The sequence below is a fragment of the Trichechus manatus genome, unplaced genomic scaffold, assembly GCF_000243295.1.
Source record: "Trichechus manatus latirostris isolate Lorelei unplaced genomic scaffold, TriManLat1.0 scaffold00091, whole genome shotgun sequence".
NCBI classification, from domain to species: Eukaryota; Metazoa; Chordata; class Mammalia; order Sirenia; family Trichechidae; genus Trichechus; species Trichechus manatus.
Window position 1 is genome coordinate 7,644,054 of NW_004444027.1, and position 11,857 is coordinate 7,655,910.

Genomic DNA, 11,857 nt, shown 5'->3' on the forward strand with positions numbered 1-11,857 from the left:
GCGGAAGAGAAAGAAAAGAAAAGAATGAATAAATAAAAATTAGAAAGGTTAAAGAACTGCAAAGTTCCCAGGGATCCCACTGGTGCAGCTATGAGGTCTGGGGAAGTCGCTCTAAGGTGTTGCAATACAGCCTGGCTAGAAGGCATAGAGGTTTACAGTGCCTGGTATTCAGGGATCAGAAAGAGAAGGAAGATATAGAGGGAGAAGAAACTGAGCAATGAAGAAAGACAAAAAGGGAAAAGGAGGGAAAATAAAACAAAACAAATTAAAAAAAAAAAAAGAACAAGAAAGGCCCCCCAAAAAAACAGAAAAAAAAAAACAAAAACGAAAAAAGAAATGCCCTCAGCTATCCCTCTTCACGTCTAGGAAGCTGAAGGGGAGTTCCTTGCCACGAAGCTCCGCCTGGCCAGAAAGGGCTCCCAACTCAAGAAAAGGAAAAGAAACCAAACAAACAATTCAAAATGAACAAATGAACAAAAGCCCCGGGATCCCACCAGTGTGGTAGCCCAGACCAGGAAGCAGCTCCACACTCGAATGGAGCCCCGCAGCCCCTCAGGAAGAAGCAAAGATGGCGCATGGAGCCAAGCACTCGAGCAAAAGGAGGGGGAGGCGGCAAGAGGCAAGCAAGAAATCCAAAAAAGCAGGGGAAAAAAAAAAATCAACACCAGCAGCCAACAAATGGCACTCAGAGAGTCAGCCAGTGCAGGCTGGTGTTTCTGGTCAAGAGACTGTGTCCGTGGGAAGTAGAGGAGGCCGAGTGTGGGTGATGAAGGGTAGATAGTGGGAAAGCGTATATCACAAATTGCTGGCGCTCTGCAGCCCCTCAGGAAGAAGCAAAGATGGCGCACGGAGCCAGGCACTCGAGTGAAAGGAGTGGGAGGTGGCGAGAGGCAAGTGAGAAATCAAAAGAAGCAGGAAAAAAAAAAAAAGCAACACTAGCAGCCTACAAATGGCACTCAGAGAGCCAGCTAGCGTGGGCTGGTGTTCCTAGTCAAGAGACTGTGTCTGCGGGAAGCAGAGGGGGCCGAGTATGGGTGAAGAAGTGTAGAGTCGGAAAGCATATATCACAAATTGCCGGCGCTCTGCAGCCCCTCAGGAAGAAGCAAAGATGGCGCACAGAGCGAGGCACTCGAGCGAAAGGAGGGGGAGATGGCCAGAGGCAAGGAAGAAATCAAAAGAAGTGGAAAAAAGCAACACCAACAGCCAACAAATGGCACCCAGAGAGCCACCCACTTGGGTATGTGGAATCCAAGCAGCTGGCGCTTCCCGGTCAAGAGACCGTGGCCGCGGGAAGCAGAGGAGGCCGAGCCGGGGTGAAGAGGGGTGGGGGGTGGGAAAGTGCACCCCGCAAATTACCAGTTGTTTTGTCTCCTGCTGGACGCTCTGTGAGGCTGCTTTCTCGTACCCCCGTTTGCTGGTCTCCAATAGGAGTCCAAGATGGTGGATCCGTGCTGCGTTAGCTAGTAGGGGACCTCTGCATGAATCTCTCCTTGCTCTCCATTCTCTGTCAGTTTTCTCACTACATTTGGTGCTTGGCTGAGTTCTTTATGTCTTCATTTTATGTTTTAGGGTTTCAGGATTGTTGTATTCTCTGTTTGGCTTAGTTTTTCGCATCTTTGCTTTGGAGGGACGGCGTGGTGCTTCTGCCTAGAGTGCCATTTTGCCGGAACTCTAGAAAGTACTTTTTGAAGCATCAAAATTTATACTGCCAGCAGACTCACTTTTGCTGTTGTGAGTTGCAAGGTAGCCATTTCAAATGATTTTAATAACAAGTACAATATGTGCTTGTGATGGTAAATGTAGATGCTGTGAAATGTTTCTCTACTCTGCTATGCTCTTCCCCATTTTCCTTAGTTTCATCATTGTATGCCTTTATACATACTGTTACCTCTGCCTAGAATATTTTTTCTTCCTTCTCCATTTTTTTTCATTCTTCACGATTTAATTAAACCTTCAACTCTTCTATGAAGCTACCCCTAACTCCCTTTGGCACTGCTTTCTGCTCTGCAACCACATAGCACCTTGCACATTTGCTAACATGTACTCATGGACTTGTAACATACCTGGTATTGTGCCTCTCTCTCCATCTCTGTGCTTCCCCTGCTCACTCCTCATAGACAAGGAGGACACTGCCTTAGTAGCTTCTGTAAACTCCTCCCAATTGGTATACCTAGTACAGGGCCTGACACTTATTAGGAAGTCAGTAATGTTTATTTAGTGAAATTGCCCCTATATAGTGTTGGGACTCTCACAGTTTGATTCTAAGAAAGCTGCTGTCTACCGTCTCTATTCGTTTGGCCTCTCTTGTCCCACCACCCTTGATATCTGTGACGAGTCATTCCTGAGTCCTCTATATGATGCTCATGAATGTGAGAGCCTAGGGATACCTAGGGGCCTTCCCATACAATGCCCTCACTTTACAGATACAAATTCAGAGAGATGAGGAGACTTTATTAAGCTCACAGGTTCCCTTCTGGCTGTCATTTAAACTTTCCACTTGGTTAAACAAGCATCCATAAGAAAAATTTTTTGGACCCTAAGAGTCTGGAGACTCAGGTTTTCATTTCAGATTTTCCATTAGCTAGCTGTGTGATTTGGGGTACTTGCCCTTTTTGTTTAAAATCATTAGTCACAAACAAGTGACCTATGAGTGGAATCTGGTCTGCAGTCTTCTTTTTCTTTTTAAATTTTAATGCCTTTCACAAAGCTATTTTACAGTTAGTCATAGTTCTTACCCCTCTCCATTATTCTAGACCAGGACTGTCCTATAGAAAAATGTGAACCACAAATCTGAGTCACATATGTAATTTCAGATATTCTAGCAGCCACATTAAAACATTAAAAAGAAATAGGTGACATTAATTTTCATAAATTATTTAATCCAATATATCCAAAATATATTATTTCAATATATAACTAATATAAAGATATCAATTAGCTATTTTACATATTTTTTGTCTTACTTAGTCTTTGAAAAGCATTTTGTATTTTATCCCAACTTGGACTAGCCACATTTCAAGTATTCAATAGCCATACATAGCTAGTGGTTACAGTATTGGACAGCATAATTCTATATCCTTCTCACTTAGCTCATTTCTTGTCCTTCTGAAGGCATTTGAATCAGAAACTACTGGATGAGAAGGTTATATACACTCCTTCCTGCTCTGACATCCTGTGAATCTACTGCTAAAGAGAATTTCTGAGTTAAATCAGTCTAGAGCTACCATAGCAGTTTCACTGGTTTAAAACTCACTTACCAGTAGCCACAGTGTTTGAACCTGAACCAGACAGCAGCTCTCAAATTTGCAGAGTCAGATTTACTGACCTTCAGGAATGAGTGGGCATGGAGCAAGTTCACCCCTTTTCTCTGGCCCAGGTGCAGTGGCTGATTGCCATGGACAGCAGCCCTGATGTGTTTAGCAGCACTCAGTAGCAGCAGTACCAGGACTAAGCCCTAAGCTGACTCACTGCCTGTATCAGCACCGTTGAAGGTCTGTGCCTCCACCTCCACAGCAACAAGCTTTCCCTTATGTGTGGCTTCTCTTGTCTCTTCCAGTTCTAAAGATCACTTCAGATGTTCTTAGTAGGGAAGGATTTAATAGGGTAAGTCCTGAGCAGCCCGAGGCCTTCCCTGCTATGGCATCACTTAAGGTGACAGAGTGTGTTTTTTAAACCACCACACAAAACTTTTATTTCCTGTTAATTATATACAGCTGCTCCAGAATTGGCTAAAAAGAAACCCTCATTTAAGTTTCCTGAACAGGAAAAGGCTGTGAGTCAGAAGACATCCTGCCAAAAGCAACTTGAGATGTGTCATGTGAAGCTTATTTCTCAGTAGCGACACCCCATCTCCAAGCTCTTCTGGTGAAAAGCACTGTACTTTTCCCCTCTCTTGTGCTAATGTTTACCAAGAATGCTTTGTACAGAATGGTATGTTTCTTCTAAACTGAGGAGTGACTTTTATTTGTATAGATAATCACTAAGAAAAAGTCAAAGGTTTCCATTAAAACCTGGTACTTGTAAAATATCCTTATAGAGAAGGATTCTAGATCATTAAACTACTTCCCCACTCAGACAGTACAACCTGAGAGAATACTTGTGGTATTCAAGCATTTTTATACATAACAAGATGACCATAAGGCAATGCCTCTCACACTTTTACGTGCATGGGAATCACCTGGGCATCTAGTTAAAGTGCAGATTCTGATTCAGGAGGTCTGGGGCGGGGCCTGAGACTCTACATTCCTAACAACCACCCAGATGAAGCCCAGGTTTCAAGGCTATAAGGAATTTTCTCAGGACCCTGCATACCCAACAGTTACCTTTAGTGGGAGAGAGCCTGATTGTATGGTTATTGACTTTGTTGATATAGTGATGAGAACTGAGCTCATGGACAGGTTAAGTCCTGAGCAAGGTAGGTCCTAGCTTTAATATTCATGAATCTAATCACTGAGATTTCTAAATAAAACAGCAAGAAAAAGTGAGAGTTTGGAGAAGGAAAAAAATGAGCTATTTGAAACAGCTTCTGGTTTCCCAATGCATTATTCAGAGTCATCTATTTTGTTTGCTGGTGCCGTTGCCTGGGAAAGCACTCAGTGGAGCAAAAGCCTATCACAGTTGGAAAAGATGAGGATTTTGTAGAGTAATTTATTGAATTTTACCTGAATCCTGAAGTTTTATATATATGAACATATATATGTATACGTATGTATGTGTATATATGTACATATGTGTGTATGAACACATACGATACTACATGTATATAGATGTATATATATATAGATATAGATATATATAGGATATATATTTATACCTACACACACACACATTGCAATGTGATGGATCACTTTTGTGTGCCAACTCATAGTGACCCTATGTACAACAGAAGGAAACACTGCCTGGTCCTGCGCCATCCTCACAATCATTGTTATGCTTGTGCCCATTGTTACAGCCACTGTGTCAATCCATCTCGTTAAGTGTCTTCCTCTTCCTCATTGACCCTCTACTTTACCAAGCATGATGTCCTTCTCCAGGGACTGATCCCTCCTGATAACATGTCCAAAGTATGTGAGATGTAGTCTCACCATTCTTGCTTCTAAGGAGCATTCTGGTTGTACTTCTCCCAAGACAGACTTGTTCGTTCTTTTGGCAGTCCATGGTATAGTCAATATTCTTCACCAACAGCACAATTCAAAGGTGTCCATTCTCCTTTGGTCTTCCTACTCATCGTCCAGCTTTCACATGCATATGAGGTGATTGAAAACACTGTGGCACATCTCAGGCACACCTCAGTTTTCAAGGTGACATCTTTGCTTTTCAACACTTTAAAGAGGTCTTTTGCAGCAGATTTGCCCAATGCAATGCGTCTTTTGATTTCTTGACTGCTCCTTCCATGGATGTTGATCGTGGATCCAAGTAAAATGAAATCCTTGACAACTTCAAGGATTTGATTGAGTGGGACTGTGCAAATAAGGCAATTGTGGCCCACCAAGGGAATTGGTTGGTTTTGCCTTAAAATAGAGCCAATTCTTGAGCAGAGAAAGGGCCCTACCACCACCAATGAAGAACAGCCAGGAGCGGACTGGGAATCCCTGAACTGAGAAGCTCCTGGAACCAGGAGAGTGAATGAGAGAGACAGCTGTAACCCTGAAGACGGTGAGAAGCAGTGGCAGGAGAAATTGGCAGGAGACCAGGCAGTGGGCCTCCCAGCCCACAGAGTGAGAAAGCCGAGTGGCTTTGGGCAGAAAGCTTGCTGGTGGAGTAATGAAAGAGCTTTGTAATACTTGCCTGAGCAGGGCAGAGGCCAAGGGGCCAGGGACAGGTGTGCCTGCAGCACAGCTGGGAAGAGGCTGTCCTGATGGAAGGAACTGTATCCTGAGCGTTCCTGAACCTGAATTTTAAGCCGCTACTTCTGTAATAAACCCCATAATCGTGAGTATTCTCTGTGAGTTCTGTGTGGCCATTGCAATGAATTATTGAACTCAGCAGACAAGTAGTGAGGACTGTGGGAGGGACAGTTGGTGTCAGAATCGGTAAAGATGGTGGAGACATGAGGCATGTCTGACCTCCACCTCATAGGAATCAGCCTTGGGCTGTTGATCTTGATTCTCCCTGTCCCTCGTGAAATTAGAGAATGTCAGAGACTGCCCCCATGCCATTTTTACACATACATACACATATATATGTCCTTTAAAAAATGTTTCTGCTAATATGTTAATAGGAACATCTAGTGTTTAGAATGAGTTCTACATTGTGCTTTGGAACTACAAGTTCAGCTTGGGGCAGGCAGTAGGGTTGGAGAAGAGAGAAGGGGTGGGAGGTCAGAATCATTACTTTAGAATTTATAGCATGTTTCATTTTGGTAGACGAATGATCTGAGGAGCTGGCTTATCAATTTGTAGAAGATTGCAGCTGCAGTTTGCTTGTTAGTCTCTGTTCTTTTAATGCTTTCCTAAAGTGCCATTTTGTCTCAGTAAAATGCTCCCTAAAAATACTCAAATATTTTTAGTTGTAGAGTACAAATCAGATGGAGCTGCACATTTCCCTGGTGAGCAAAAGTGATGAGTTTGTGTTCATTAACTCATGGCCATCTGGTGCAGACACGCTACAGTCTGTGAATCAAACGTGCACCAAACTCCAGGGATCAGAATATGCGCCAGACCCAGTGTTTTGGAGAGTCAACAACAACCAGGGGGAGAAAAGGGCTTTGACTATCTTTTCCTTTTATTTTTAAAAATTGGTCCTGCCTTGCAGTGTATTAGAGCGTTTCGTGCTGCTCAGCTGGCGAAACACATTGCTTTCTCTTCATTGACCATCTGAGCAGTCTTTAGGGTGTACTTCTGCAACTGAAGTCATTTTACCAGGCACCATCTCCGTTCGGGTGGGGGGGAGGAGAATGAGAGCTTGTATTCCCTTTCTCTGCATTTTTCTGTAACTATGGCCACAGCCACCAACATGTGCATGTACTCACACATTCCTACTAGGAGACAAAGAATTCTGAAGCAAAGCAATACTTGAGGTGGTTGACACACTGCAGAACATTCTTAGGAGAACTGATTTTGCAAATAGCCAATTTCTTGAGAAGAAAGTGCTTCTTGCAACCTAACTAATAAAGTCACTCAGCAGCTAGCTTTCTGTTTAGTGTAGTCACAAAAAAAAAAAAAAAATTTTTTTTTTTTTTTTTTTGCTACAACAATTTGATTTGTTACTGAATTGCTACCATCTTCCTTGATGGAGTATATTAAGAAGGACACTAGGAGGGACTGTGAGCCATCTTGAAGGGTCCTCCCACCTCAGTGTCTGTGATTCTTATATCTGAAACTGGGGGCCAATCTCCACTGCAGGGCAGCATGACTGACTTCTCTATGATTAGATGCCATTTTTCTGGGTAGCCTCTGTTCTTTTAATACTTTCCTAGTACCATTTTTCTAATCATGACATTCTCTTTAGGGCACACATGCATGTTTAATAGAAGAATAGAAAATAGACTCAGCCACAGATGGAAGGAAGGTGTGAATCCTGACTCTCCCTCTCACTTCAGTTTCTGCCCAGTGCCCACTCTTCTAGCTTCTGAGATACCAAGAAGATTACAGAGTTCCATTTGGAAAATTCTTTTGATTCCCACACAGGACAATAAAAACAAATAGATAACTATTTTATGAGGACTTGTATACTGTTTTGGAAACTGTATTTCAAAAAAAAAAAAGAAGGAAAAAGATAAAGCAAAGAACTTTAAAGATGCAGAATGTTTATTATTAAAAAAGGCAGTATAATTGGCACATAACAAAATTTGCTCAAGTGCTGTGAAGAGAACTAAAACTAATTTTTCTTTTTTTGGTTAATTAACTTTTAAAAGCACATGTTCAATGCACTGCATTGCAATGTACTGCATTGCAACCTTACTAGCCCCAGGTGCTATCATTGTTTTTAATGTTTGCTAATATGATAAGCATAAAACAGCACTTTATTTTGTTTTGCGTATCTGTGGTTAGTATTAGAATTTATTATTATTTTAAGCCCGGAATAAAGATTTTCTTGTACTCAGGAAAGCCTATCTTCTAGTACAAAGAGAAACTAGCTCAATGTTGGTCTTTTTAAACCATTAATTGAATTAAATGGGTTTGCTTTGGAGCTTATCTCTAAGTTGGTGGAATCCATGTTTGCAAGAACACATCCTAAACATACAAATGCTGAGGAAACACAACAAGAATGAGTAAGTGAGAGAATAAGATAAGTTTTAAGGTGGGACAGAATTTTTTTTTATTGCATAATTAATATATGTTTCTGGAAAACATAGATAAGCAAAAAGAAGAGCATAAAAATCACCTTTAATAATTATTTTTTAAAACATTCTGGTATATATACTTCTACTCCTTTATGGGAATAAATACCTTAAAAGTAAAATCATGGTCTACATTACATTTTGCAATATGCATTTTCATTGATCAATATTTCATGAAGATATGTTTATACCATTAAATGTTACTTTACTATATTACTTTTTATTACTGTGTAGTTTCCATTGGATGGATATACCATCATTTATTTAAGCAATTCAGTATTGTCTGACGTTTGGGTTGTTGCCAACGTTTCACTATCATAAACATAGCTGTGATGAACATACATATAGCTAATTTTTTCCATGAATCCATGAGTATTTCCCCAGAATACATTACCAGAAGGGGAATTGCTGTATACATAGGAATACAGACTTCTGCAGCTTTTGACATGTATATGTGTCAATAATAATTTTAAAAAAATCCAAACCCGTTTCCGTCGAGTTAATTCCGACTCATAGTGACCCTATAGGACAGAGAAGAACTGCCCCATAGAGTTTGCAAGGAGCGCCTGGTGGATTTAAACTGCTGCCCTTTTGGTTAGGAGAAGTAGCTCTTAATGACTACACCACCAAGGTTTCCATATGTGTCAATTGCACCATGTATTCTCTGTACTATGGCATTTAACATACTGTATTGTAATTGCTTATTTATTGTCCTCCCCTTAAATTTTTATTTTTGTTAGAGCAGGATTGTGTTTGCCTTGTTCATCAATCTACACCAACATAACTCACCAGCATCTCCAGCACTACCTCCTCCTACCCAGCAAAGTTCCTGGCTCAGAGTTAATGGCAACTTGCATGGAAGGGCTGAATATTAATGCATTTTAAAAAGTGACAATGGCCATGGAAGGATGCAGAGGAAGTAGGTAGAAAGTCATTGTCAGAGATTCTAAAGGGTTTTGGTAAAAAACGCAGTATGATGAAATGGAATGGACTTTGGATTCTGGACTGGGGTTGAAAACCTGGATTCTGGTATAAGCTTTATCACTGATCAATGTGGGACCTACAAAACATGCATCACTTCTTTGATTCTCAATTTCCTAACAGAAGCAAATGAGGGAATTTAAAAAGGCGATCTGTCCAAGGGCATTTCCAGATCTATACATTTTATGAGTTTTTTATTCTGAGCCATGTGTAAGGGATGGAAAAACTAGCCTGGGTAGTGTGCTTTGCTGAAGATAAAGAAAATGCATTGAGGTTGGAGAAGTAGGTTTACCTAATGGATACATTCCTTCAGAACATAAATGACAAGAGAAGGGCCTGGGCTGCACCAGGACAGCCACACTGTAGGAAACCAGGCAGTCCAGGTGACTCTTGGAAGTAGGCAGTATCTGAAAGTCCTGATTGGCTGGAGATCAGGACTTCAGACACGAGCTGGGTGCCTTCAGAAGCAGAAGATTGGTGTGGCAAACGGCCTGCATCAGGGAGGCCCAGCATTCATGGGATTAAGGTTCAAAGTAGAAACCCAATTTCTTAAAGATTTGGCAATAACAAGGCATGGCTTTGTTCACTGGAAAGGGGATCTTGGAGTTTAAACAACAGGAAAACTGGTATTCAGTACTAAAACTGGGATTTGAAGACGGGGATGTTCATAATGAATTTAACAGGAGCCCAGTTCCTTTGAGGTACAAAGGTAAGAATGGAACAAGCAGCCTGGACTGCTGAGCTATTGATCTGAAGCACCTTATTTATCTGGAGAGCTGGGGATTAACTGGTCCCAGCTGTGAAGGTACAGTGGCTAGAGATTCAGAAAGTCTCCACAGTCACTACTGTAAACTCCTTAGTTGGCAGTCTTATCCTTTGGCTTTTATCTAAATGGTGCTAGAACACCCTGAAAATCCTTTAAAACTAATCAGAGTAAATATATTAAAATTTAATATAAGATGGGGATTATCAAATTGGCTAAAAACAAAATCCTGTAATATACAGCTTACAAGAAATAGACCTGAAACAAAGACACACAACAAAGAATCTATAGAATTAGAAGATCACCATTTTCGGCTTCCAAGGAATGAATGCATCTAAGCATTGGTGGCTCAGTGGTTAAGAGCTCAACTGTTAACCAAAAGGTGAGCAGTTTGAATCCACCAGCTGCTCTTTGGAAACCCTATGGGGCAGTGATACTTTGTCCTATAGGGTTGCTATGAGTCGGAATCGACTTGACGGCGAGTTTTCTTTTTTTTTTTTAAAGCATTGAAAGAGAACTGCCAGAAATTTAAGCCTGATTCAGAAGAGGACCTGGAAAGAGGGATATCACTGCTGATGTCAGAAGGATCTTGGCTGAAAGCAGAGAATACTGGAAAGATGCTTACCTGTGTTTTATTGACTCTGCAAAGGCATTCAACTGTGTGGATCATAACAAATTATGGAAAACATTGTGAAGACTGGGAATTCCAAAACACTTAATTGTGCTCATGAGGAATGCATACATAGACCAAGAGGCAGTCATTCAAACAGAACAAGGGGATTCTGTGTGGTTTCAGGAAACGTGTGCATCAGAGTTGTAACCTTTTTCCATACTTATTCAATCTGTACGCTGAGCAAATAATCCAGGAAGCTGGACTATATGAAGAAGAACAGGGCATCAGGATTGGATTAACGCATTAACAACCTGCAATATGCACATAACACAACTTTGCTTGCTGAAAGTGAAGAGGACTTGAAGCAAGTACTGATGAAGATCAAAGAATGCAGCCTTCAGTATGGATTGTACCTCAACATAAAACAAAAATCCTCTCAACTGGATCAATAAATAACATCATGATAAATGGAGAAAAGATTAAATTTGTCAAAGATTTCATTTTACTTGGATCCACAATCAAGCCCTGTGGAAGCAGCAGTCGAGAAATCAACCAACATATTGCACTGGGCAAATCTGTTGCAAAAGACCTCTTTAAAGTGTTGAAGAGCAAAGATCACTTTGAGGACTAAGATGTGCCTGATATTTTCAATTGCCTCATATACATGTGAAAGCTGGACAATGAATAAGGAAGCCCAAAGAAGTGACACTTTGAATTATAGTGGTGGTGAAGGATATTCAATATACTGTGGACTGCCAGAAGAATGAACAAATCTATCTTGGAAGAAGTACAGACTGAATGCTCCTTAGAAGCAAGTATGGCAAATCTTCATCTCAAGTACTTTGCACATGTTCTCAGGAGGGCCCAATTCCTCGAGAAGGACATCATGCTTGGGAAAGTAGAGAGTCAGCAAAAAAGACAAAGACCCTCAAGGAGATGGATTGACACAGTGGCTGCAACAATGGGCTCAAACATAGCAATGATTGTGAGGATGGCGCAGGACCAGGCAGTGTTTTGTTCTATCATACATAGGGTAACTATGAGTTGGAACTGAATTGATGGCACCTAACAGCAACAACAACGTTGCTACTGAGTTGCTAATTGTTTTTATCTTTTTCAGTAGACAGAGCACATACACACCTGTGAGTTCAAACTGATATTTCCAATTTAGATTCAGAACTATAGTTTTTACTTAACTATTTATATATACTTATATATA

At 41.0% G+C, this 11,857-nt stretch overlaps 1 protein-coding gene across 4 annotated transcripts in view; it reads left to right on the forward strand.

The window, feature by feature from the left end:
* The window catches only part of MSRA (methionine sulfoxide reductase A), a 798,651-nt gene that overhangs the window by 660,856 nt on the left and 125,938 nt on the right, over positions 1–11,857 (forward strand). The window contains exon 7 of one of the 4 annotated variants that reach the window (XM_023736745.1): positions 7,450–7,763. The exons of the other annotated variants lie outside the window; for them this stretch is intronic. Within the exon in view, the coding sequence (XP_023592513.1) occupies positions 7,450–7,468 (19 nt within the window). The 3' untranslated portion in view covers positions 7,469–7,763. Of the gene's footprint in view, positions 1–7,449; positions 7,764–11,857 lie in introns of those variants that run through there. 4 annotated transcript variants of the gene reach the window in all.